Below are 24,991 nucleotides of genomic sequence, written 5' to 3' on the forward strand. Positions count from 1 at the left end.
TAACTCAAGGGATGGAGCCTTTAATAGTATGGCTTCTGTCATTCAGTTTTTCCTGGGCATGCCACTTTATACCTGCCCCTAAGATGTTCACACAGAGCCACTTTCCCCTGTGTGACATCTCTGTGCTTGTCATGGTGCCTAGAAGATAGGACACCTTGTGTAGATGTTTAATAGGTGAATAATTTAATCTAGGACATCTGAGAGATGGTGCAAAAGATACTGCAGAAAAATGGAGAGGAACCAATCTTGAGGATGGGTCTTGTTTGTTTCTCTCTCCTTTTACAGGCGGTGTGCTCTGGCAGCCCTGAAGGATGTCCATGATTATCTCAGCCGTGAGGAAGGCCATGTTGCGGTAAAGAAACTTGTATTGTTCCCTAGGGTTTCTGCTGGGATGGAGAACAGTTAATATGTGTATTGAGCATTCACTGTGTTCCACACGTTATTCTAGGTACTTTGTACATATTAATTTAATTCCATCTTACCCCATGAGATAGGTATTATACCCCATTTTATATCCCAGAAGAATGACACACAGAGAGATTAAATAATTTCCCAAAATGGCACAGTATGTATGTGGCAGGACAGAACTGTAATCCAAGTTGTGTCACTCCTAAATATACAGTTAACTACTATACCTCCCACCCCACTCCCAAGAATTTAGCAGCACTACACTACAATTTAAACTACAGTAAAACATTTTGAGTTCTGATATTTACCTGAACATTTTAGTCAATTTAATCTCAGACTTTTGAAATAGGATTTGCAAATTCTAAAAGGGGAAAAGATCCTCAGATATGCAAATTGTCCCATCTAAGGTGCTGGATCTAGGGAGTTGTTTCCTGTTGTTAAAGAGCTCCAGGGTGATAAGGAAAGAAGAAGCCTCACCTAGAAGATGATAAATCAGTTCTAACTCTGCTCTGTCAGCAACTCTCAGTGACCTTGGTTAAGACAAATCCTTCCTCAAAGGCTCAGTTACTTCACCTGTTTAATGACCATAATAAAAACCCACAATTTTTGTTTGGCCAGCATGGCTTAGTGGTTGAGCATCGACCTGTGAGCCAAAAGGTCATGGTTCGATTTCTGGTCAGGGCACATGCCCACGTTGCAGGAGGCTGCCGGTCAATGGTTCTCTCTCACCATTGATGTTTCTGTCTCTCTCTCCCTCTCACTTCCTCTCTGAAATTGGTAAAAATATATTTTTTAAAACCCCACAATTTTTTTGTCTTATTATACTTACAAAGCCTGCTACATTTTGGGAGAGACAGTAGGACTCAATGAATACTTGAGAAATTGACACAAGCCAATTCCAAATCTTTCCTATCATTCGTCCCCTAGTCCAAGTTTTCTCTCCTCCTGGTAGCACACCACTTGGCTAAATACAGGGATGCTCAAAGAGTAGGCGTTCTACCAGCACCAGACTCACAGTAAACCAATCTCATCATGTGCCTCTAGGTCTTTGATGCCACCAACACTACCAGAGAACGACGGTCACTGATTTTGCAGTTTGCTAAGGAACATGGTTACAAGGTACAGTAACACTGCCACTCTTATCTAGAGCCTACTGATCCAGCACAAACTCCAAAGAAAGGCAAACCAGTGGACTCATCGGTGCCAAATCAGCTACCATAGGCTCAACATTTTAATTTGTTTGAGATGGCTTTCCAGATCATGGTTAGAAGCAGCAAAACAGAACAGAACAGGAAAGGAGAGGTGCCATGTTAGGCAATGAAGGTGATGGCTGACAGGCTGACACTGTGAGGGGTTGGGGGTGAGGAAAGTGGAGAGAGAACCACTACAAAACACATATACACTGAGTGGCCAGATTATTATGATCTCTGAACGCATAATAATCTGGCCACTCAGTGTATATCCTATATAATAAAAGGCTAATATGCAAATTGTCCCCTCGACCAGGAGTTCGACCAGCAGGCAGGCCAGCCAACCGCCCATGTCCCCTCCCCCTGGCCAGGCTGGCTGGACCCCACCATGCACGAATTCATGCACCAGGCCTCTAAAATATATATATATATATATATATATATATATATATATATATATATATTGAGTGGCCAGATTATTATGTGTTCAGAGATCGTAATAATCTGGCCACTCAGTGTATAAGAACTAAAAGCCAGTAAACACAACACAGGAAACCATGAACAAAACGAGAAAAAAAATCTACTGAATGAGAGAAGATATTTGTGATATACTTGATAAGGGGTTAATATCCAAAATATAAAAAACTCATACAACTCAATATTAAGAAAACAAAAAAATCCAATTGAAAAATGGGTAGCAGACCTGAATATATATTTCTCCATCAGAGACATACACATGACTGATAGACATAAGAAAAGATGCCCAACATCACTGAACATCAAAACCACAGTGAATACCACCTCACACCAGTCAGAGTGGCTATCATCAATAAGTCAACAAGCCCTGGCGGGGTGGCTCATTTAGTTGAAGCGTCATCCCATACACCAAAAAGTGGCAGGTTTGATTCCCAGTTAGGGCACATGCTGAGGTTAAGGTTTGGTTCCCAGTTAGGGCAGGTAACTGATCGATGTTTCTCTCTCATATTAATGTTCCTCACTCTCTTCCTCTCTCTGAAAAATCAATTTTAAAAATTTTAAAGCCAACAAATAACAAGTGTTGGTGAGAATGTGGAGAAAAGTGAATCCTCATGCATTGTGGGTGGGAATGTAAATCGGTGCAGCCACTGTGGAAAACAGTATGGAGATTCCTCAAAAAATTAAAAACAGAATTGCCATACGCCCCAGAAAGACTACTTCTGGTTTTTTATTCAAAGAAGATAAAAACACTAATTAAATATATATGCACACCTATGTTTATTGCAGCATTATTTACAATAGCCAAGATATGAAAGCACCCTAGGTGTCCATCAATAGAAAATATGGTATATGGAGAACGATGAGGTTCTTAGAAAGATGTAGTGCTCCAAGAAGGATGTATATATACTTACACACACACAGTGGAATATTACTTAGCAATTAAAAGAATGAAAATTATCATTTTCAACAACATGGATGTACCTAGAGGGTATTATACTAAGTGAAATAAGTCAGAAAAAAAAGATGACTACCATATGATTTCACTTATTTATAGAATCTAAAACACACACACAAATGAATAAGTAAAACAGAAACAGACCCATAGATACAGAGAACAAATTTGATTGCTAGAGGGAATATGGGTGTAAAAGGTGAAGGGGAATTTTTAAAAGTTTTCTTTGCAAAGAAAGAAAGAAAGAAAGAACGAAAATGATCATGAATTAATTAGATGAATTGGCATCAGGAGAATTGATTTCAGGTGAAATGGTATCAGGTGAGCTAAATCCCCATTACCACCGTAGCATGCTACTTACAAAAGGTTGTCCATCCCTCTTGGAACATTGTCTTTCTAAGAGCCTGATTTATTTTGTAGACATTACTTATAGGATCCCATGTTTTAAAAAACAGTCAAAATACAAAGCAATCATCTGGAGCCATTCAATTTAGAGCCCATCTGCCCCATAAAAATCTGAATCCTTGAAAGCACCACTGAATGAAATTCTGTTGTCAGAAATGCCCCCAGCGATGAATCAGAGCCATTGAGAAGGGGTCAAGCTCCTATCAAACATAATTCCCTGCTGGAAATCTCTCTTCTGTTTCTCTTATAGGTGTTTTTCATTGAGTCCATCTGTAATGACCCTGGTATCATTGCAGAAAACATCAAGGTAAGGAGCCCCAGTTACCTTTCCTCCTTACTTTGCTTCAGGCTTGGATCATGCCTAAAATTACCTCTATAGTATCAAAGGAGGTATTCTTCCCCAAGATTCTCTTCCCACTTCCTACAGGAAGCATTCCATGACAACTGTGGCCTACAATTTTCCTATGAAATTAAATGAGGCCAACATATATAGAGTTATTAATATGCACCAGGCTCCAAGCTTTACTCTCATTGATTTTTCACAACAAACCTGCATGTTAGGAATTTTCAGTGTTGGAAACAAGAAACTGAGGTTCCAAGAGAAGTGACTTGTCAAGGGTTTGTACAGTCAGAAAAAGGTAGAACTGGGACTGGACTTCAGACTTGGCTATCTTCCTCAAAAGCTCTTTATTCTGCCCCACGATTCACAGCAGAGCTATCACTGCTTTTAGATTCTAGGCATGTGGTCTAGAACTAGATCACTTACCATATTTCATTGTTCCTTATTTCATCAAATTACTGAAACTCAGTGACAGAAGAGACCTTAAAAGTCATCTTCAACCCTCCATCAGATACTTGAAATCTCAGGTGAATGTTTGTCTAGACTTTTTCCTCATATCTCCAGTGACAAGAGGTGCATTGCCTTCATCAAGTGCAGTCCAATCAAGCTGAAATCTGCCTCCTTGTAATTTCCATTTAACTGGTCCTATTTTTGCCTCTACAGGCACAGAACATGCCCAATCCTTCCCTTTCCTCTTTATCTACCCATCTATTAATCCATTTATTTATTCAACAGAAAATGAATCCATACACCTGTGCTGGGCCATTCTGGGTATTAGAGACATAGAAATGGATAGAGAAGAATATTGCTCTTGCGCTCACGGTCTAGTGAGAAAGACTGACGAGTTTATAGGCATAATTCTGTGCTATCAATGCTAAGATGAGGGAATAAGGGAAGCTGTGGGGACAGAGTGTTGAGAACCTAACCTTGCATGAGAGGGGTAGGGTGCATCAGGAAGGCTTCTCAATGAAGGTAATAGCTGACCTGCATCTTGAAGAATGCATAGGAATTTGGCAGGCAAAGAATGGGAAATAAGGGAATAGCAAGTATGAAGTATAGCATCTCCAGGGAACTGTAAGTTGCTTAGATTGGCTAAAGCAAAGTGTGCAGAGGAATAGGGGAGTAATAGGAGATGAAGATGAAAAAATCCTTTCCGGCCCAATCATGATAAACCATGAGTCACCCGCTAAAATATTTCATACTTTGTGCTAAAATATATGAGAACTGGTGAAAGGTCTTAAGCAAGGGAATTCTATGGTCAGATGTGCATGTTAGAAATATCCTTCTGGCTATTAGGGAATAGAACCATGACCTCCTGGTTCATAGGTCGATGCTCAACCACTGAGTCACACCGGCTGGGCAGAAGTAACAAGATTTTAGACAGAGTGATCAGTCACAAAGCTATCATGAACATTCAGGCAAAAGAAAATACAGGCCAATTGAAGAGATATTTATAAGATATAGTGGAGAGGATTTTGGTGCCTGCTGAGAGGAGGGGAATGTTAGAAAGGGACTCATCTAGGATGTCTCCCAGTTGCTTTTTAGGCTCTGTTGACTGAGTGGATGATAGTGCCCATTCACTGGGATGGGTGGAGAAGGTAGGTATTGAGAGAATTGGAGATGCCAGCCCTAAAGCAAACATGCCATATTCTCCCAGGAAACACTCAATACATGTAAGCTATTGTGACCCCTGGCCAAGATCTCCTGTTCTTCAACCATTTCTCATGGCACAATCTTCAGGCCTCTTATAAATGTTCTTTTTAAACAGTGCGTTCTAGAACTGAATATAATGCAACATACGTTGTTTGGCTACACAGAGATATAAGTAATGAAGAGTCACACAGTCCAGATTTTCTTCCACTGACTCATTTTATAAACTTGAGCAAGACCCTTTCTCCAACTCTCAGTTTTGCCATCTTTATTATGAGGAATGTTTTACTCAATGATCTCTAATGGCCCTTCCCAAGGGCACTGTCAGAGTCTCTGTCTTTCATGGTCCCTCTGTCCTTCTCTCTTCTCCCAGCAAGTGAAACTCGGCAGCCCTGATTACATAGACTGTGACCGAGAAAAGGTTCTGGAAGACTTTCTAAAAAGAATTGAATGCTATGAGCTCAATTACCAACCCCTGGATGATGAACTGGACAGGTAAGAGCCCAGAACTCCACAGTCCAGGTCTGGATGCTTAGCCCCGTTTCAATATGCTGTAGGATCTAGGGAAATTTCTTCCCTCTATGGACCTCAATCAGCTCCTGTTTCTGTAACATCAGGGAGCTGGACTTGATTTGTATTCAAGGGCCCTCCTAGTTCTAATTATCAATGAGGTGGTGATTCATTGACGTGCAAGGTGTTCACAAGAGGATTGAAGTAGTGTTTTCCTGAGCAACATGGACATATCAGGGACCTGATCTTTGGTGGGGGTGTGGACAGACATTTATAGTTCCTCCTGTCTTTGTTGCTATTATTTTTTGAAAAGTATTCTTTACTTGTGGATGGCATTTCAGTTTCCAAACATGTTCACATTCTTTGTTTCATTGAATCCCCTGTAAAGGAGACTAAAATAGGTCTTATGATCAGAAATATTCAAGAAGAGGAAATTGAGTCTTAGAGAGATGAAACTACTTGCCCAAGTCCCACCATTAGAGCTAGGATTCTAACCACATATTCTGTCTCCTAGCCATGTCTCTTCTTACAATGCCCACGTATACCTCTTCAATTAGTAAGTAGTAGGTCCCTCCGGGTTGTGGTGTACACAGGGAGTTAAATAAGAGCAAGAGAGGTGGGTTCTATTCTCAGGTAGCTTCCATAGTGCCTTGAAATATGGGAAGACACATGAAAAATTTGAAACTTTTATTCCTAATACCAGCTAAAGATAGGAGAGGTGTTAGCTGTCAGTACAGGGAAGATGTATATTTTAGACATAGGTTGTTCCAAGAGCCCTACTCTTTTTCAAAAAGGGTTGTGATGAGAAGAGACTTTCAGAGTCACTCAGACTCTGTAATCCAAGTGAGAAGGGTAAGGAGGTTTCAAGATGAATACTACCCTAAGAAGTTTAAAGAACATCCTTCTAGCTCTGTCTAACTGAAGTCCTAAGAGGTGAGCATTGTTACTGTCTCACTCCTCAGATAGGGAAAGAGACCCAGAGCAGGGCAAGGGCTTATCTGAGGCCACATAATGAATCAGTAGCAGAATATATACTCAAACACTTATCTCCAAACTTCCAGCCTGGTTCTTCCCTTCTCACATCCCTAGGTCATAAAAAGTGTCACATGAGGCTTAGAGACACAGTGCAAGGGGCAGGACCTTAGGTATAATTGTGAAGATTGTTCACTGTGCAAGGATATTTAGGTCAAGGGTATACTTACTTTCCTCACCAAGGCATGTGTGCTGGAGTGGGGCTGTTTCTGCCCTGAGGAAAGTGTAACTTTTTCCAGTTTCCACAAGCAGCATAGGGGCTAGCAGCCTATGGTGAAAGAAATTTTAAGGAGAGGAGCTGAGGTGAAAGAATGGCATTGAGAAAGCCCCTAGCCTTCTAGCCTTAAACCTATATTCCTGCAGGTGCTTAGTTAGTGTTTGATGAATCAGTTTGAGCATCACAGTTGACTTTAATCATTTTTCCATGAACAGACATTTATAATCCATGCCTCAGGGCACAGCCCTAAGCTCTGTCCTAGGAACCCAAAGAGCGAAAGTCTGTCCTTGCTCTGATAGAATGACCATTTGGTTGGGGAAGACAATGAGTATGCAGTTGATCAGAATAGCGGGGATGGTCAAACAAGTGGGCTGGAGGAACACAGAGGAGAAGACCCAGCTCATCTTGGAGGAAGAGGTCTAGAAGAGCAGGTTTACCCAGTAGGTAGACTAGACATGTGTTTAGGACACCAACAAGGAAGGGGCTACCAAAAATAAGAAGAAAATAATCTTGAAATATTTTAATATTTTATATTTCCAGCATTAAGGTAGTCAAAATAGTAAAAATAAAACCAGAACTTGGTAGAACCTCCTTATAATATAGATTATGATTTTTATTTTAAATTATGTATGGTAGGGTGGAGTATTAGCTACTGTAATACTTTATGTGTGAAGCACTTCTAAGTGACTTCACATGTCTGGGCTCAAAGAAGTCTTCCTAGAGAGAGTAAATGTAGAAGGATGGATGCGTAGGGGCTCAACTGTGGAGACCAGGCAAGGAACACATTTTCAAGCAAAGAGAATAGCACTTCATAATGGCCTAGTTAAATCTGACTAAGAGTAGAGGAATACAGAGAATCACCCAGAAAAAGCATAAAGGCTAGAGTAAAACAGAAGTTATGAGCATGGGCCTGGAACAGTGAGGCGAGGCCAAATGGGACCAGTGTGTGAAGGCACCGAGAATGTCAGACTAAGCTGAGGAATTTGGAAATCATCCTAGAGCCACCAAGAACCTAGTGTCAGGAACAGACAGTAACCAGACAACAATGCTACATCATATATTTTCTACCCTTAAGCTCTGAGGGTCCTTGGAGAGGTTGACCTTAGGCAAATCACTTCCTTCTCTCCGTTTCAGTTTCCTTACCCATAAAACAGAGATAATAATTTCTGCTTCCTACGATTGTTATGAGAATTCATGCACTTTGAAGTCTGCATTCCCTGCCAGAAGCTCCCAAAATGTTCAGCAAATATGAATGCCCTATGGGACCATTGGACATGAATGACAGGAAAGGGCATGCTGAGTATGGTGCAGATAGAAAGGCCTTCTTTAGGAATCCAGAGAGGCTTTCTGAAACCAAACCCATCGCTCACCGCCTTACCTGCTTTGGGGTAGTGCAGCTATTTTCATTCACTTGGTTTTGTTACTGTGCGCACAGGGTTGCTAGTGTGTCACCCCATTGCCCCAGCCTCCCCCACCTCTTTCCAGGGATCACCATGAACTCCTCACAATAAAACAACTTAGGAGTTAGTGCCTGGCAAAGCAGATGCCTCAAAGCCTTGCTCCATGGTTCTATTCTTGATTAGTCAGTCCCCCATTTCGAGCTCCTCTGCAAACAGGTTGTTGAATAATTTATCATTCTGTGTATAGTTATTAGTTCATGACAAAGAGGAGACTGAAAAATGGCTCTAAGCAAGGACCACAAGTTCCCCACTGATGCTGTGAACCACATCTGTATTCCCATGGCCCAGCACATGACACATCTTAGAGTATGTTTGTGGAATGGGTGTTGAGCATTGGTCATGCATTTCTAAGTATATATTCCCAACTGGCCTAAGAACTTCCAAACACAATGCTTAGAACAAACAAGGGTATATTTGTTGACTGCTTGGCCGATAGGGAAAGAACCCAACTCACTCCCCTTTCTGAGTAAGGAAGATACATACACACAGAGACACAGCACACACAGACACAATCTTGTAACTGCCTATAGAGTATCAAATACAATATATCACAGATTCAAAGAACAGAGAAGCAGAGCTCAGGTCATGATTTGAAAGGGTGAGGGAGTGGACAAGTTTGGAGCTGCTGGGGAGATGTTGGAGGTATCCAGAGACACAGAGGATTATCTCTCCAAGTATGTCAGGAGTGTGAACCACAGAAGACAGAATCCCAGATGCCTGGAATGTGATAAGTGAAGGTGAAAAGACAACCTGGCTCAAGTTGAGACTAAGAAAAGGATACAGAGGGAGATGGTAGCAGGCAGTGAGCTCCTGAAGGTGGCCAGGAATCAAGTTTCTGAAACAGGTTCCTAGAATAAGAAAAGGCATGGCATCTTGTTAGAGGAAAGGTAGGTGAAAGCTGGGTTGTGGAGGAAGCTTGAAGGCAGGGTGTGTAGTTGGGGTTTCTCTTGGGATTAGCCTTTCCACCATCAGCCCCTGAACTGCCCTTGCTCTTACTTGGACTGGCCCAGCCACCTGTCCTACATCAAGATCTTCGACGTGGGCACACGCTACATGGTGAACCGAGTGCAGGACCACATCCAGAGCCGCACAGTATACTATCTTATGAACATCCACGTCACACCCCGCTCCATCTACTTATGCCGGCATGGTGAGAGTGAACTCAACCTCAGAGGCCGCATTGGAGGTGACTCTGGCCTCTCAGCTCGGGGCAAGCAGGTAGGGAAGGCCCCATATACCCAGAGGCATTGGCTGATCTGGACCACGGGGTGCCACAGGTGGGTGGAGTAGCCACTACCTGGGTCCTGAGGATTGGGAGTCTCAGTGACAGGGTAGAAGCAGGTTCTGGTAACTCCCACTCTTCTGCCCTGATAGCCACTCAGTCTTGAACCATCCTTAAATGCTACCATGTACCCACAGGAGCTACAAGGCTGAGAAGCTAGGTCCTGGCACTCCAGTCGTGTTCATATCTCGCTGCTTCTCCAACCCCAGCATGATAAGCACCTTGGCCCCGCCTGACTGGTCCCCTCATCTTCCTCACAGCTCTGTGCCTTTACTTGTGCAGTTTCCCCACCTAGGCTGCCTTACTCTGTCAGCTGATGACCATCACTTGCACAGATAGCTACCTTGAAGAGCCCCACCCTTGAATCCATCTTCTCCTCCCTTACTCAGGGCTGATGCTACACCCCCTCCAACCCACTGCAGATAATCATACTGTCAGCACTTATCCCCAACCTGTTACTTCTTCCTTCCTGCCCCACCTCCCACACCCTACCAGGGTCCAGTTGCTGCTCCATGGTCTGGTCTAGGAAGCCCTTCACTGTCCTCTCCAGTCCCCAGACAGCTTACCATGCCCTGGACTCCATCTCTTCCAGTACTGGCCCATCTCTGACTTTATGGCATGAGTCCTTTCTATCCAGCTAAGCACGGTGACCTGCATATTATGGGTGCTGGCTCAATAAAGGGACACATTTTCCCCAGTGTTCAGCCCTGTGCCTAGGCTTGTTAGCACAGGTCCTTGCTGGGGAAATCGCTTGGGAATGGGACAAATGGGATGTGGGTGCACAAGGAGGAAACGCCCTCTTTCATTGGACACTTGTGGCCTCATTTAATCTTCACAGCAGCTCTGTGGGGTGGGCATTACCATCATCAGTTTATGGATAAGGAAGTTGAGTCCCATACAGGAGCAGAGAGCAGCCCCAAGTCGGACACAGCGGGAGCCAGGACTGAAAACCAGGCCTTCCTGCCTGCCCTCAGCAGCCCCACTGCAGAGGTGGCATTGGCACAGGCAAGGGACTACACCCATCCTCGTGGCTCCCTTTCTGTGGCCTTCACACTGGCAGCCTCCCCTCAAGAGGGACTCCCCTCAAGAGCAGAGTCAGAGGCCACCAGAGGCATCACCCCCACCTTGTGGCACCACCTGCAGCCAGGGGTCTCTTGGGTGGGGCTGGCCACGGCCCTGCCCACCTAGCTCAGCACCCAGCTTGGACACATGGCCACTCCACACAACTGTGAGCATGGACACGCTCGCGCCTGGCCCCCACCTTCACGGGTGGGCACAGGGCACCACGCCCTTTCCCAGGGAATGGCACCCACATCCATTACAGTAGCTCTCACCTACCGTGTGCCAGAGGGTGCTCTGGGCGCTCCCCATCCACGAACTAATCTCCACTCGCAGAGACCAGGCTGGGTGAGCGAATGCTGTTCACATCTTACAGGCAGGAGGTCTCAGGCCAGAGAGGGCAGGGACGCCCCAGGCACAGGGAGCCGTGTAAGGGAGCTGCAGCAGTTCAACCCCATCCCCTACCCCCCAGTCAAGGGCTCCTTCCACCAGAGCACACTGACTGCTGCTGACCCAGAACCCACGCTCAGAGTGTGTGCACACAGTGCCCATATTCGGACGTGTAAACGTGTGCCGTGTCTATGCGTCTGTGCCCATGGTCCTCACACACATCTGTACCCATAATAACGGCCTGCACGCGGAGGAGAGGGAGTCACCGGCCCCTCTGGGCTCCCACCGCCCTTGGTGGTTTCTCTCGGTGCTGTCACCGTTTCCCTCCCTGCACTGGCCGTGTCTTGAGAACAGGACACCCTGATACTCAGTGCAGGTCCACACATACTCAGCACATGTTTGAATGTGGTTAGAACCTGGGTACTAGCACCCCTACTAAAGCAGTAAGAATTCAAAGAATCAAAGAGAAATATTCCCAAAATCCCACTCTACCACATCTAGACCACACTCTGAGTACCCAGAACCCAAGAAATCTCTGCCCTGTGGTCTGGTGCCTGTGTGGCCCTATCACAGAGTCTGTCCATCTAAAAGCAGCCCATATCACTGGAGTGTTCACCCCTAGGTGAAGGCGTGGCCAAAGGGATCAGGGGGATCTGTGAGGATATGGTGTGGGCAGAACTTGGTCATGTGATAGATTATCCACATACCTGTACTCAAGGCATCTATGAGTGCAGGATGGAGGCAGGAAGAGAAGGGAGATAGACTGTGGATGGAGAGCCTCCCTATGCACTCTTGTCCCAGTCTCCACAAATGTTAGAGGTGGACTGTTTGAAGGAATGAATAACCGAGTAGGGAGTTCAGTGAACAAGCGTCAACAAACACACACACATAAACGCACATATTCTATTCTATTCCCTTGATCCGTAGTCACATGGGAAAGAATATGGCTTTTTATAAATTGGAAACATTTAAACTGTATTCTTGCTTATTCATCATCATTCTACCATGTGTGATAGATCTGAGCTTGTTCTCATGGCTACCCTGTCTTCTTTCATCTCTCTGTTGCTCCCCTCCTCTCCTCATCTGTACCCTCTACTTTCCAGTATGCTTATGCCCTGGCCAACTTCATTCAGTCTCAGGGCATCAGCTCCCTGAAAGTGTGGACCAGCCACATGAAGAGGACTATCCAGACAGCTGAGGCCCTGGGTGTCCCCTATGAGCAGTGGAAGGCCCTGAATGAGATTGATGCGGTGAGATATAGGGGAATGGATTTCCTGGTGGATGGTGGGGCTTCACTTTCAGCTTATACCCTGGGTTGCCTCCTCTGGCTCCTATGGTAACCTAATTAATTCAACAAACATTTCTTGACATCCAGTCATGTGCCAGACACTATTCTGTGTGTTGAGGATCCATGAAGGCCAGAACAGACAAATTCTCTGAACTCATGGAGCCCATATGCAGACAGTAAATAAGACACTGCTTCTCATGTGACAAAGGGTTGTGAGAAGGGAAGTACAGGGACTATGGGAGGCTGAGGGTGCTCCTGACAAGACTTGGTGGTGTGAGATTTACAAGGAAAGCTTCCTAGATGAAGGTGGAGATGAGAAAAGAAACAGGCAAAATGGTCTGGGAGTGAGGGAATAAATTTAATTTCAGTGGCAAGGAACAACTCATGTGAAGGCCCAGAAGTGAGAAGAGAGCGTGGCATGTTCAGAGAACGGAGGCTAGAACAGCAGAGAGGCTGGGACAATGATTGTGAGGTCTGGAGATAAGGTTGGAAAGGAAGGTAGCTCATAGGGCTTTATATCGTATTGAGGAATTTGGGTGCTGACCTATAAATGGGAAGCCATTGATGTAGTCTAAGTCAAGGAGGAATGACTTGAATGTGATTCACTTTTTAAAAAAAATAAAAAGACCATTCTGGCCACAGGTGGAGACTAGATAGGAAAAAGGCCAGAAAGAGCACGTAAACTGGTATGGAGATGGCTGCATTAGTCCAGGAAGAGGTGAGGGTGTGATGGTCCAGAGTAGTGGCACTGGAGATGGAACAAAGAAGAACTTGAGGAATATTTTATCAGACCCTTATCACATGGCAATCTCTCTTTGGGTCAGGTTTTCCCATGAGCTCTTTTTTCAAATGTTTTTATTTGTTTAAGAGAGAGGAAGAGGGAGAGAGAGAGAGAGAAGCAACAATGATGAGAGAAAGTCATTGATTGGCTGCCTCCTGCACACTCCACACTGCAGAAGGAGGCCACAACCCGGGCATGTGCCCTGACTGGGAATTGAACCTTGACCTCCCGGTTCATAGGTCGATGCTCAACCACTGAGCCACACCAGCTGGGACCATGAGTTCTTTGAAAAGGCATTGTTTCCTCTCCATTGTTTCACCTGCACTATAGATACACTGATATCAGATAGTGGCACATAGGTTACAATTGTTAGACCCCAAAGTAAAAGCTTCACCACAGATACAAATAACTTGAATGTAGGTAGGTTAACCTGCTTGCCTACTAAATATGCCTCTATAAATACTGACAAGTATGTGTGTGTGTATATATATATATACATACATACATATATTCTTAACAATAGATGTACAGTGATACCCATACTTACAAAAAGGGATATGTAGCATCATTCTGCATATTACATGTATTTGCTATAAGATACATGCAAGTAAATATGTCAATTCTTCATCCTAACAGTTCAGTTATGGTTTGTTTCTTGCACACATGTGATATAAACATTTATTTGATACCTACTTTGTTTCACAAAATCTGTTTCACATATTTTGGTTCCTGTCTTCACTGAATTTTCAGGCTAAACAGGTTAGACAGAGGAATAAACAGAGGAATACAAAGCAGTGTGTGTAATACAGGCTCTGGTAGGCTAGACTGTGGGTGCATAGATGTTGAGGCAGGACATGTGGCCCAGCCAGGATCTGCCTAGAGGAAGTGATGCCAATGTTAACTTGGCAGGTTAATAGTGAGCCAGATAGAGAATATTAGGAGTGGTATACCAGGCAGAGAGAACAGCTTAAACAAAGAGGGTATTGTGTGTGTACAGCTGCTAAGGTTGTAGCAGTGGGGGCTAAGAGGGAGGAAAAAGGAATAGATTTGAGAGAAATTTAGGAGGTAGAATCCCAGAAATGGGTTATGAGGGTGTGGATGAGGAAGAGGCAAGAATTTAGAATGATGACTAAGTTTCTGGTTTGTTTTCCATGATCAATAATATATTGATAATTAGTTCCATTTATTGAGTCTTTAAAATGTGCCTTATATATCCTGCACTAGTCTCTTTTGCACATATTACCTCTCATATTCAAAACACTCTTGTGGGGTAATTGTAATTCTCGTCATTTTGCAGATGAGGAAAATAAAATTCAGAGAGGTTAGGCAGTTTTCCTTAAGTCAATAGGGAATCGGTGACCATTTCCACTGGCAACAGGTCCACAGAATGCCTCTGAATAGAAAGTCAAAGCCAATCTGGAAGGATGTTGTGTGTCCTGTAGGGTGCACTTTCTCCCATGGGCAGGGCCAGTTGAAGAAGTTTGACAATGCATAGCTGTTTGTGGGCTGGGGAAGAGGTGAACCTCACACCAGAACCAGCTGCTTCCCCTACAGGAAGGTCTAATCCTTAGAATCCACACAACCAGATGGAAAACTTATAAACTCAACATGGCTTCCCTACCCCACCAGCAGCCACCTCACTTCTGGGAATTTCTAAGTGGATTCGGAACTCTCTTATGCTCATGAGGGACAGTTTCTGAGCTCTCGATTCCTCCTTTGGAAAGAGAGTGTGTCTCCCATAGGCCCACTCTGAAACTGTTAGGGATTTACTAATTCTTGCCTTCTGAGATGTCTGTGGATAGCTGTTTATCTGCCAGAGATCCTGGGGCAGAGGTAGGGGCAGGAGGGATGAGAGATGCTCTAAAATGGGAGAACCCTGCTGTGGATGCATTAACTTGCACACACAGTTACAGACACTCACCTCAGTATGCTTACAGTCACAGACATGCACTTCATGGACACTAGTCAGACACAGGCTCTCTCTCAGACACATCTACCAATAACAGCCACACCATACGCACAGACACATACACACTTAAGACACACCTAGAGATACATGCAGACACAATCACAATCACCATAGACACACATGCAGTCTTTACACATTTCTATATCACATAAGCATAGAGGCATACCATGGGCACACACACAGTATATCACACAGCCTCGAGCATATTATCACAAATTCACACAGGCTTCAGACATAGGCACACAGATGTTCACACATATCCACCAGAAACATAATCAGGCACATACACACTCACAGATACACATGCCACAGACACACTGAGGTACACATGGAAAGACAGACCACAGAAACATTCATGGAGGCACTTTCTCAGATGCTCAGACACCCTGTACACACACAGTCACATGAGCACACTACATATGATGAGACAAATATACAAACACAAAGCATAGATCCCTAAACATACCACAGGTACACACCATAAGCACACTGCACACACACATGCAAAGTCACAAATCCTTAAGCCCACATATTTATTTATTTTTTTAATCCTCACCCAAGGATTTTTTTTCATTGATTTCTAGGGAGTGTAGGAGGGGGAAGGAGAAGGAGAGAGAGAGAAACATCGATGTGAGAGAGATATATTGATTGGTTGCCTCCCACACGCACCCCTACAGGGGCTGGAGCATCTGCACCCGAGATAAGTGCCCTTGACCGGGAATCAAATCCGTGACCATTTGGTCCATGGGCCAATGCTCTAACCACTGAGCAACTGGCCAGGGAAAACCCACATATTTATAAAAATGCATACACATATGTACAATATACACCTACAAACCTGTTGGGATAATCATATAGGAACACATCTATACACATGTACTCTTATATCTGCACAGCCACATACCTCGTGCACACACACACACACACACACACACACACACACATATACACTCAGACAACAGGCACAAACCTAAAGCTGTGTTCACAGAAACCTAGGTGCTACTGTTCTACAATCATTTGGCCTTAAAACTATGGTAAAGGCTGGCCAGGCTGGCATGGCTCAGTGGTTGAACATCGACCTATGAACCAGGAGGTCACAGTTCAATTCCCAGTCAGGGCACTTTCCCGGGTTTCGGGCTTAATCCCCAGTGTGGGGTGTGCAGGAGGCAGCCAGGCTGTGCGGATTTCACCATGTGAATACTTTTGTCCCCAAATAATGTTTCTCAGGGTGTCTGTGAGGAGATGACCTATGAAGAAATCCAGGAACATTACCCTGAGGAATTTGCGCTACGGGACCAAGATAAATATCGCTACCGCTATCCCAAGGGAGAGGTAAGCTTTGAAGGGTGGACTGATTCCTAGAACTCCTCCTCAGTATCCTCATTCCAACCCTCGAGGTTTCTTAGTTTCCTAGATTGCTTTCGAAACAGAATAAAGCATATATTGCAGCAACTGCCACCCCACAGGCACGTGATTATCTGGCCCTCGGCTGACTCAGATTCTTGGCTATGGGCAACAAATTCCTCTGTTTTAAAAGTTATACGTTTGCCCTGGCCAGTGTTTCTCAGTGGTTAGAGCATCGGCCCATGCACCAAAGGGTCTCGGGTTCGGTTTCCGGTCTAGGGCATGTACCTGGGTTGCAGGTTCGATCTCCAGCCTTGGTCGGGTTTGTGTGGGAGGCAATCAATCGACGTGTCTCTCTCACATCGATGTTTCTCTCTCCCCCCACCTCTTTCCCTTCTTACATTCCTCACTTCCACCCTCTCTGAAAATCAATGGGAAAAATATCCTCCAGTGAGGATTAAGTAAGTAAGTAAATAAATAAATAAATAAATAAATAAATAAATAAATAAATAAATAAATGAAATAAAAGCTACATATTTGCCTGCTATTTCCTTTCTGCCTTTCAGGAGGATTCACCTGACCTAGACTTTGTCTATGGTATACTTTCACTAAAGGCACTTGAACTACTTCAACATACTCTAATTTCCTGACATTTTATTGTCAAGTTGTCTAAAGCTCCAGCCCCTCTGAGCAGTGGGTTGGAGTCCAAATGGACAATGGCTAATATTTTAACCTACTTCTTTGCCACCACATAAACCAGACCATCAGTTCTCTATCCCCATATGAGGTGAATCCTCATTGCTTTCTACACAGCCTCCATTTAGCCAGTTCAACAGTTCAGAGTATTTATTAGTCATACCCCATTTCTGATACAAATTCCTGGGAATAGTTATCAGAAAAGCTAACATCAGGGAATATAAAACAATTAATAGCCTGTGTTACAAAGTATTTTTACTTTTTTATCTTCATCCTCAGAAATGACATTATCAAGTTGGTCTGAGTTTGCCCTCATTTTCCTTTGTATATTTTGAGGCTGTGTCATTAGAGGCATATAAATTTAAAGCAATTATATCTTCTTAGCAAATCATATATTTTATTATTATATAGTGAGCCAACCTCTTTTCTTCTAAAAATGATTTTGCCTAAAAGTGTATTTTATTTAATATTATTATAGCTATATAAGATTTCTTATAGTTAGTATTTGCCTAGTTCATCTTTATCTGCTTATTATTTTGAGCTTCTTTTTGTCTTTTTGTTTTGTGTCTATTATAAACAGTGCATAGTTGACTTTTGTTGTTTTTAATACAAATTGCAAATATATGTCTTTTGAATGGTAGGTTTGGTACATTTACTTTTATTGTAATCACTAATTTGTTTCAGCTTATTTCTGTTCTCTTGTTTGGAGCTCTCTATGCTTTATTTTTTTCTCTTTTCCTCCCTCCTTTAGAATTGATAGAGTTTTTAAATCTATATTTGAGTTATATAATATTTCCATTCTTTTAGAGGTTACTCAACATTTTAATATGCAGGACTAACAAAATCTAAAATCCATCTTTCCCCTAAGTTAAGAATTTTAACTCTGGTCATTCCCTCTCCCAACTTACATGTTCATTACTCTTGTATTTTAATGCAACCTGTGTCTTAATCTTCAAACGAATTCTTATTGTTATTATTAAATATGTTATTGTATATAATCAGTGTTTGTTTATATTTAATCACATGTCTACCAATTCCTTTGATCAATTTTTCTCCTTGCATCTCAAGTTTTCCCTCTGGGTTCAATTTCTATTTTCCTTTAGAAGTTTATTAGGAGTATCTGTTGGTAGTAAACTCACCATTTTTGTCTAAAAATATCTTGGCGGGGTTCAGTCGTGGATGATACTTTTGGTATAAAACTCTAGGTTCATGGTTGTTTTCTCTCAGCACTTTGAAGTTAGTACCCCCCACTGTCTTCTGACTTCTAATGTGGCTAAGAAGTCTCCTATCCATCTAATTGGTATTTCTTTTCTCTCTACCTGTTTTTAGGGTCTTTGTATCTTTTTTGCTTTTAAGTTCTACTCTGATTTGTCTAAATATTAATTTCTTTTGATTTATCTTGCTTGGGTTGGACACCTGTACCTGAGAATTGGGATTTTCATCAATTCTAGAAAAACTTTAACTATTCTTCTCTCACATGCTCTCTATTATCTCCTTCTGGAAATACAATTAGACATGTGTTAGTCCTGTCTCTATTCGTTATGTCTCCTATTTTTCTTATTTTTTATCTCTGCTGTAGTTGGAATAATTTCTTCAGCTCTGTCTTCCAAATTCCTATTTCTTCCATTGTATCTAAATTTCTGTTTAACAATTGAGTTTTAAATTTTAATTTATATATATATATATATATATATATATATATATATATATATATATTGTTTCTAGAATTCTATTTAGTTCTGTTTCAAATCTACATCATGTATTTGGTAGCATCTTGTTTCTTTCTTATATTTTTTACTCCATCTTTTAATTTTAAAAAAATTTTAAACATATTCGTTTATATTTTGGATTATTTATCTTGAGTTTTTAAGGTTCTCATCTTGTTTGTGTTTTTTTATTTTTATTTTTCTTTGCGTATTGTGAGCTTCAGTTTGGCAAAAATGTATCTGTGGGATTCCCATGTGGTGTGAGTTGAGAGAATCCAGAGAAAATTTCTATTTGCTTCTTCTGAGAAGCTAACAACTTGTATCACTTTTTATTAAACTCTCAGCTTAGCATTTTCTAAAACACATGGATAATAAGATTCTAAACCAAAAACCCACTTGAGGGTAGACTTGTGGTTGTACATTCTTATAGGAGGCATTTTCTAAATTTTTATACTCAGAGTCAGAGACAGATATAAGTTCTTGTTGTTTCCCTTTGCCTATATATACTTTTTTTCTAGTTTACACTTTTATTGAGGATGTAGCCCTTTGAGGGTCTTAGGTTTATTGGAGAAATTCAGTCCCAACTCTCTACTTTGTGTATACCTAAGGCCTTGTCTCATGTCTCTATAAAGTTTTAAAAATTTAAGCCTCACCCGGCCAGTGTTGTTCAGTGGTTGAGCATCAACCTATGAACCAGGAGGTCACAGTTCGGTTCCGGTCAAGGGCACATGCCCGGGTTGTGGGCTCGATCCCCAGTAGGGGGCGTGCAGGAGGCAGCCCATCAATGATTCTCTCTCAAGATTGATGTTTCTATTTCTCTCTTCCTCTCTGAAATCAATAAAAATATATTTAAACAATAATAATAAAATAAAAACTCAAGCCTCTTGGAAAACATGATTATAGATGCCTCCATGGCAGTTGTTGTTTCCACATCCACTTAGCACTCTTGTTTACCAAGGTTTTCTTCATTTTGGAACCCTATCTTTTTTTTCTTTTTTCTAAATATATTTTATTGATTTTTTTCACAGAGAGAAAGGGACAGGGATAGAGAGTTACAAACATCGATGAGAGAGAAACATTGATCAGCTGCCTCCTGCACATCTCCCACTGGGGATGTGCCCGCAGCCAAGGTACATGCCCTTGACCGGAATCGAACCTGGGACCCTTCAGTCCACAGGCCAGTGCTCTATCCACTGAGCCAAACCGGTCAGGGCGGAACCCTATCTTTATAATGTTTCCTTAATTTTCTTGAAAAGTCAGCAGTGCGGACATTTATTTTATCTAGCTTTTCTAGGAATTTTTTGTAGTGAGAAGTTTTATTACTGTTATAGATATCTAGTTGAATATATTGATTGCTCCCCATTTAACAGATGAGAAACCAAGACCCTAAGAAGGAAGTGAATTGCCTAAGGTCGTACTGCTGGGTCAACAGCTGAACTAGTACCACATCCAGGTTTTCCTGATTTCTAGTCTAGAGTTCCTCTCCTCTGGGCAACTGTGCCTCATCTCCCTTTCTTACCGAAGTATTTTCTTATTTTTAGTCCTACGAGGATCTGGTTCAGCGGCTGGAGCCAGTTATAATGGAGCTAGAACGGCAGGAAAATGTACTGGTGATCTGCCACCAGGCTGTCATGCGGTGCCTCCTGGCCTACTTCCTGGATAAGAGCTCAGGTACCACTCACTGTCCTCTCTGTTCCTGGCATAGGGAGCTGGATGTCATTTGAGACCCTGACACTAGCAATTGGTGGTTTATATCTTAGTAATTAAGAGCACAGTGTCTAGAACAAAGATGCCTGAGTTCAAGTTCTTGCTCTGTCACATTCTAGCTTTGGCAAATTACTTTAACCTGGCCTCGGTTTCCTCGTCTGTAAAATGGGGAAGATAATGATGAAGTTTAAATAAATCAAAATGTGTAAAGAGCTTAAAATAGTTCATGACACAGCGTGGGCTACATAAGTCTTAGCTACTATTATTGGTATTACTACCATTCTGAGCTAACGTCTTCAAAGCCGGCCTTAACAGTCTGCCTTGATCTGTAAAAGCTGAGCTAGTATTTCTCTGAATCAAGGTGGTAATGGACCTTCCCTGACCTCATGATCCTGATTTTAGGTTTCTATATTTGCTGTAGAGGTGATTTTCTCAAGATAGTGTTTCCATTGTTTTACATTTAAATGATTATTTCTTTTTCTAAAAAATGTCCAGACATTGTTAAGTATTTATACACTGAGTACACATACTGAATCGCAAACTCAGGCAGGTGGCCTGGCAAAAGACTATTGTGCCACCCTCGAGTGAGAGTCCACTTTCTGACGGGGATGCTGATGTGTTGGCATCTCCTGGACACTGTGAGGGTGTGTGAGGACAGCACAAAGCCGTATTTGAAGTGGGCAGTGTTTGACGATTTGTATTGTTTCTATGTTGTTAACTTCAAAATCAAGGGCACTTGTAATATAGAGTCATCCAGATTTGGAACCTGGGGAACTTGAGAACTTCACATTGGACAAATCATTCCCTCAATTTCCTCACTGAAAAGGGGTGGTGGGGGTCCCTGTGCTACTAGATTTCTGATACCATCCACACATCTGCTTCTCGGTGTTATCTTTGAGACTGCAAGGCAAGCACAGTGACCTGACTGTGCAGGTGAGGAAATGGCGGCTTTGAGAGGTCAAGTGACTGGCCCTACCTAGGTCACAGGGCTTAGAGGGGTTGGGAAGGACATTAATCCCAGATGCATTCCAGAAGCCTTCCCCTCTCATACACACATGGGATGTGTGGGTAGCTCGTGTGTGTCCTATTGGCACACTACTTTACCCACTTCCTACCTGCTTTCATGCACAGGACACACCAGCTATTCACAGCTACCCTGGGAGCTGAGCCAGGCAGGCTGAGCACAAGCTCTGACCCCTATTACTCAGGTGAGGAATGTGAGGCCCAGAGAGATGATGTGACTAAGGATGCAGACCCAGCAGACCTCGCAGCTAGGGCACTCTCAGCGTACACCTAATCCAATCCTATGCTGTGAGAGATGGGAACTCTCAGAGCCAGAGAGAGAAAAAGTAGGGCCAGGCCACTTGTGGAGGTTGTGGCAGAGCAGCATCAGAGACCTCAGGCAAGTGGGTTCCCTATTCTGAGTTTGTTCCCTCACATCTGCCATGAGGAACAGTAACTCCTTGCAGAGTATCAGCAAGGATGAAAGGAGATAGTGCACCAAAGTGCCAGGCCCAGGGCCTGACAGTGATGCTGACCAAGAGGAGGAGAAGGAGCAGTATGGACACCTAGGAAATTGCCAAAACAGATGTCTCAGGTGGCTGGGAGGGCATTGGCAGGCCCCTTAAAACTGTAAGAGGGGCCCAGCCAGCATGGCTCAGTGGTTGAGTGTTGACCTATGAACCCGGAGGTCACAGTTCTATTCCGGTAGGGGCGCTTCATCCCAGTGGGGGGCCATGCAGGAGGCAGCTGATCAATGATTCTCTCTCATCATTGATGTTTCTATCTCTCCCTCTCCCTTTCTTTCTGAAATCAATAAAAACTATTTTTTTAAAGTGTAGGAGGGATTCTAGGGATGAGAAGCCATGAAGGGTGGGTTCTGGCTTAATGAAAGGAGATGGGGAGTGGTATGGGCAGTCTGGGTGGATGGGCAGGTGGAGTTATCAACCCAAGATACTGTGAGCCCCTCAAAGAGTGGCAGCAGACTTCAGTGGACAGAGCACACAATTGAACTCAGAGGGTTCTGGGTTCCAGGCCCAGGGCTGCCACTCCATGGCTGTGTGCCTTAGGACAAGTGTCTTCACTCTGAGAGCCTTGCTTTCCTCATCTGTGCAATGGGCCCGATCATCCGCTCACCTCAGGGCTGTCTGGTAAACGCAACCTGGGCCCATACACGAAATTATAAGTGGATATTGAGAGAACTTCATGCATCATGGCCAATAACTGGAAACAAGGGGATAATGCTTGTCCATCAAAGAGTGAGAGGAGTCAGAGGGCGCAGGCCTGGGTGGGGGGAAAGCCGTGCAGGCTGCCCAGGTACCCGCACACCTCATCGCAGGGTCTGGTGTGCAGTAGGGTCTCAGGAACCCCTTCGGGAGATGCATTGTGGGCCTCTGTGGCCGGGGAGCCTGTGGAAGAACCAGGGCTGTGGGTGGGGTGGGGGTGGGAGGGGGTTGGAGGCCTGTGAGTGGGAAGGTAGGCCACCTCCAGGGTGGCTAGCCTGATCATCCCAGGGAAACCACAGTCTGGTGCATTCCCCAGGGCCCGCCTGCCTCCCCTCTGCTCTCTCCTTCCCTGGCCACCCTGCAGGCTGTAGGGGAGTGGGCCCAGGGGAGGCCGACCATGCGAAAGGGTTGTGGACAGGGGAGAGTCCTGTCAACCTGCAGGCCTGGGACCCCCCGCCCCAGCACCCTGTCTCTGATGGCTGCTTTCTCCTCCTTTCCAGATGAGCTGCCGTATCTCAAGTGCCCTCTGCACACAGTGCTCAAACTCACACCTGTGGCTTATGGTGAGAGCCCCCACCTTTATCTGGGGAAAGGCACATAGAGGCCATGAGCATGCCTCTAGTACAGGGGTCCTCAAACTTTTTAAACAGGGGGCCAGTTCACCGTCCCTCAGACCGTTGGAGGGCCGGACTATAGTTTAAAAAAAAAACTATGAACAAATTCCTATGCGCACTGCAGGCCTGGGACGAGTCAGCTGCTGAGCAGGACAGGCAGCGGCACCCGGTGGGCTGGATAAATGTCCTCGGCGGGCTGCATGTGGCCCGCGGGCCGTAGTTTAAGGACCCCTGCCTACCATTTGCTCAGTAGAGTCCTAGGGGAGGTTCCTTGGGTGGGTAGTTGGATGTCCTGGTAGAGGTGGGCCTGTTGGTGACAAGATGAGCACTGAGCATAGAACACCAAACTAGAGCAGGGTGACAGGGGGTGGGGTGGGGGAGAGTAGTCTCCAAAGGGGACCAGAGGAACAATTAAGTGTATGTTGGGGCCAGATTGAAGAAAGGCCTCAAAGGCTAGACTCTCTCTTGGGGCATTAGTTAGCTATGAAATGTTCATGGGTAGGGAAGAGACAGACAAATCTTTCTGGACTGTGAATAGGACAAATGGTGTACTGAGTCCCAGAGTAGAGTGCAACCCAGAGATGGAGCTAAGGGGGCTTCCATAGGCATTGGGTCTCCTCTGCCAGCCCCAGCCCCATGATACCACCGTCCTCCTTCAGGCTCCCCCAAACTCCCTGTGACCTCCACACCTTGAAGGTTCCATAACCACTGTCCTCTAATTACACTTTATCTGGGGCTGATGGTCTCAAGGCAAGTGGCCCAGACCTCCTCCACCACTTCACCGCCTGACAGAGCTGGGAGGATCGCAGAGCTCCATTATTATTATCTAGACTAGAGTGCTGTCCCACAGATCACAAGACTTGCGGGAGCCCGGAGATTATCTCTTTTCTTCTCGCCATTGACAGTTGAGCAACTGAGGCTCAGAGACCACTGAGACAATTAGGGGAAGAGCTGAGAGGATGTCTCTTTGGTGGCCTCTTAGGCCGGGTGTCTTCCCCACACAGCACAGAGCTGGTCTAAGTTCCCTCCTACAGGGAAGTCACAACTACACACAGCATGGAGCTGGGGGTGTGGGTGGTGATGGGCACGTTGAGGAATGACACCTCAGGGAAGACTTAGTCTTTCCTTGGGGGTTTATGGATGGATGGGTTTTTCTTTTTGAGGATGCAAAGTGGAGTCCATCTACCTGAATGTGGAGGCCGTAAACACACACCGAGAGAAGCCTGAGGTACGCGGGCACATGGTGAAAGCACCCTCCCCACCCAAAGGGCCACCCCAGTGCCACAGAC

General features: G+C 44.1%; 1 protein-coding gene across 3 annotated transcripts in view; it reads left to right on the forward strand.

Moving 5' to 3' along the window:
• Positions 1-24,991, forward strand: part of PFKFB1 (6-phosphofructo-2-kinase/fructose-2,6-biphosphatase 1) — a 46,476-nt gene that overhangs the window by 19,865 nt on the left and 1,620 nt on the right. For all 3 annotated transcript variants that reach the window (XM_080651955.1, XM_080651956.1, XM_080651954.1), the window contains 10 exons: positions 286-352; positions 1,453-1,527; positions 3,683-3,739; positions 5,796-5,917; positions 9,652-9,859; positions 12,476-12,622; positions 16,638-16,742; positions 20,698-20,827; positions 23,589-23,651; positions 24,866-24,930. In XM_080651955.1, the coding sequence (XP_080508081.1) occupies positions 286-352; positions 1,453-1,527; positions 3,683-3,739; positions 5,796-5,917; positions 9,652-9,859; positions 12,476-12,622; positions 16,638-16,742; positions 20,698-20,827; positions 23,589-23,651; positions 24,866-24,930 (1,039 nt within the window). The remainder of the gene's footprint in view (positions 1-285; positions 353-1,452; positions 1,528-3,682; positions 3,740-5,795; positions 5,918-9,651; positions 9,860-12,475; positions 12,623-16,637; positions 16,743-20,697; positions 20,828-23,588; positions 23,652-24,865; positions 24,931-24,991) is intronic.

The sequence above is a fragment of the Plecotus auritus genome (assembly GCF_963455305.1).
Source record: "Plecotus auritus genome assembly, chromosome: X".
NCBI classification, from domain to species: Eukaryota; Metazoa; Chordata; class Mammalia; order Chiroptera; family Vespertilionidae; genus Plecotus; species Plecotus auritus.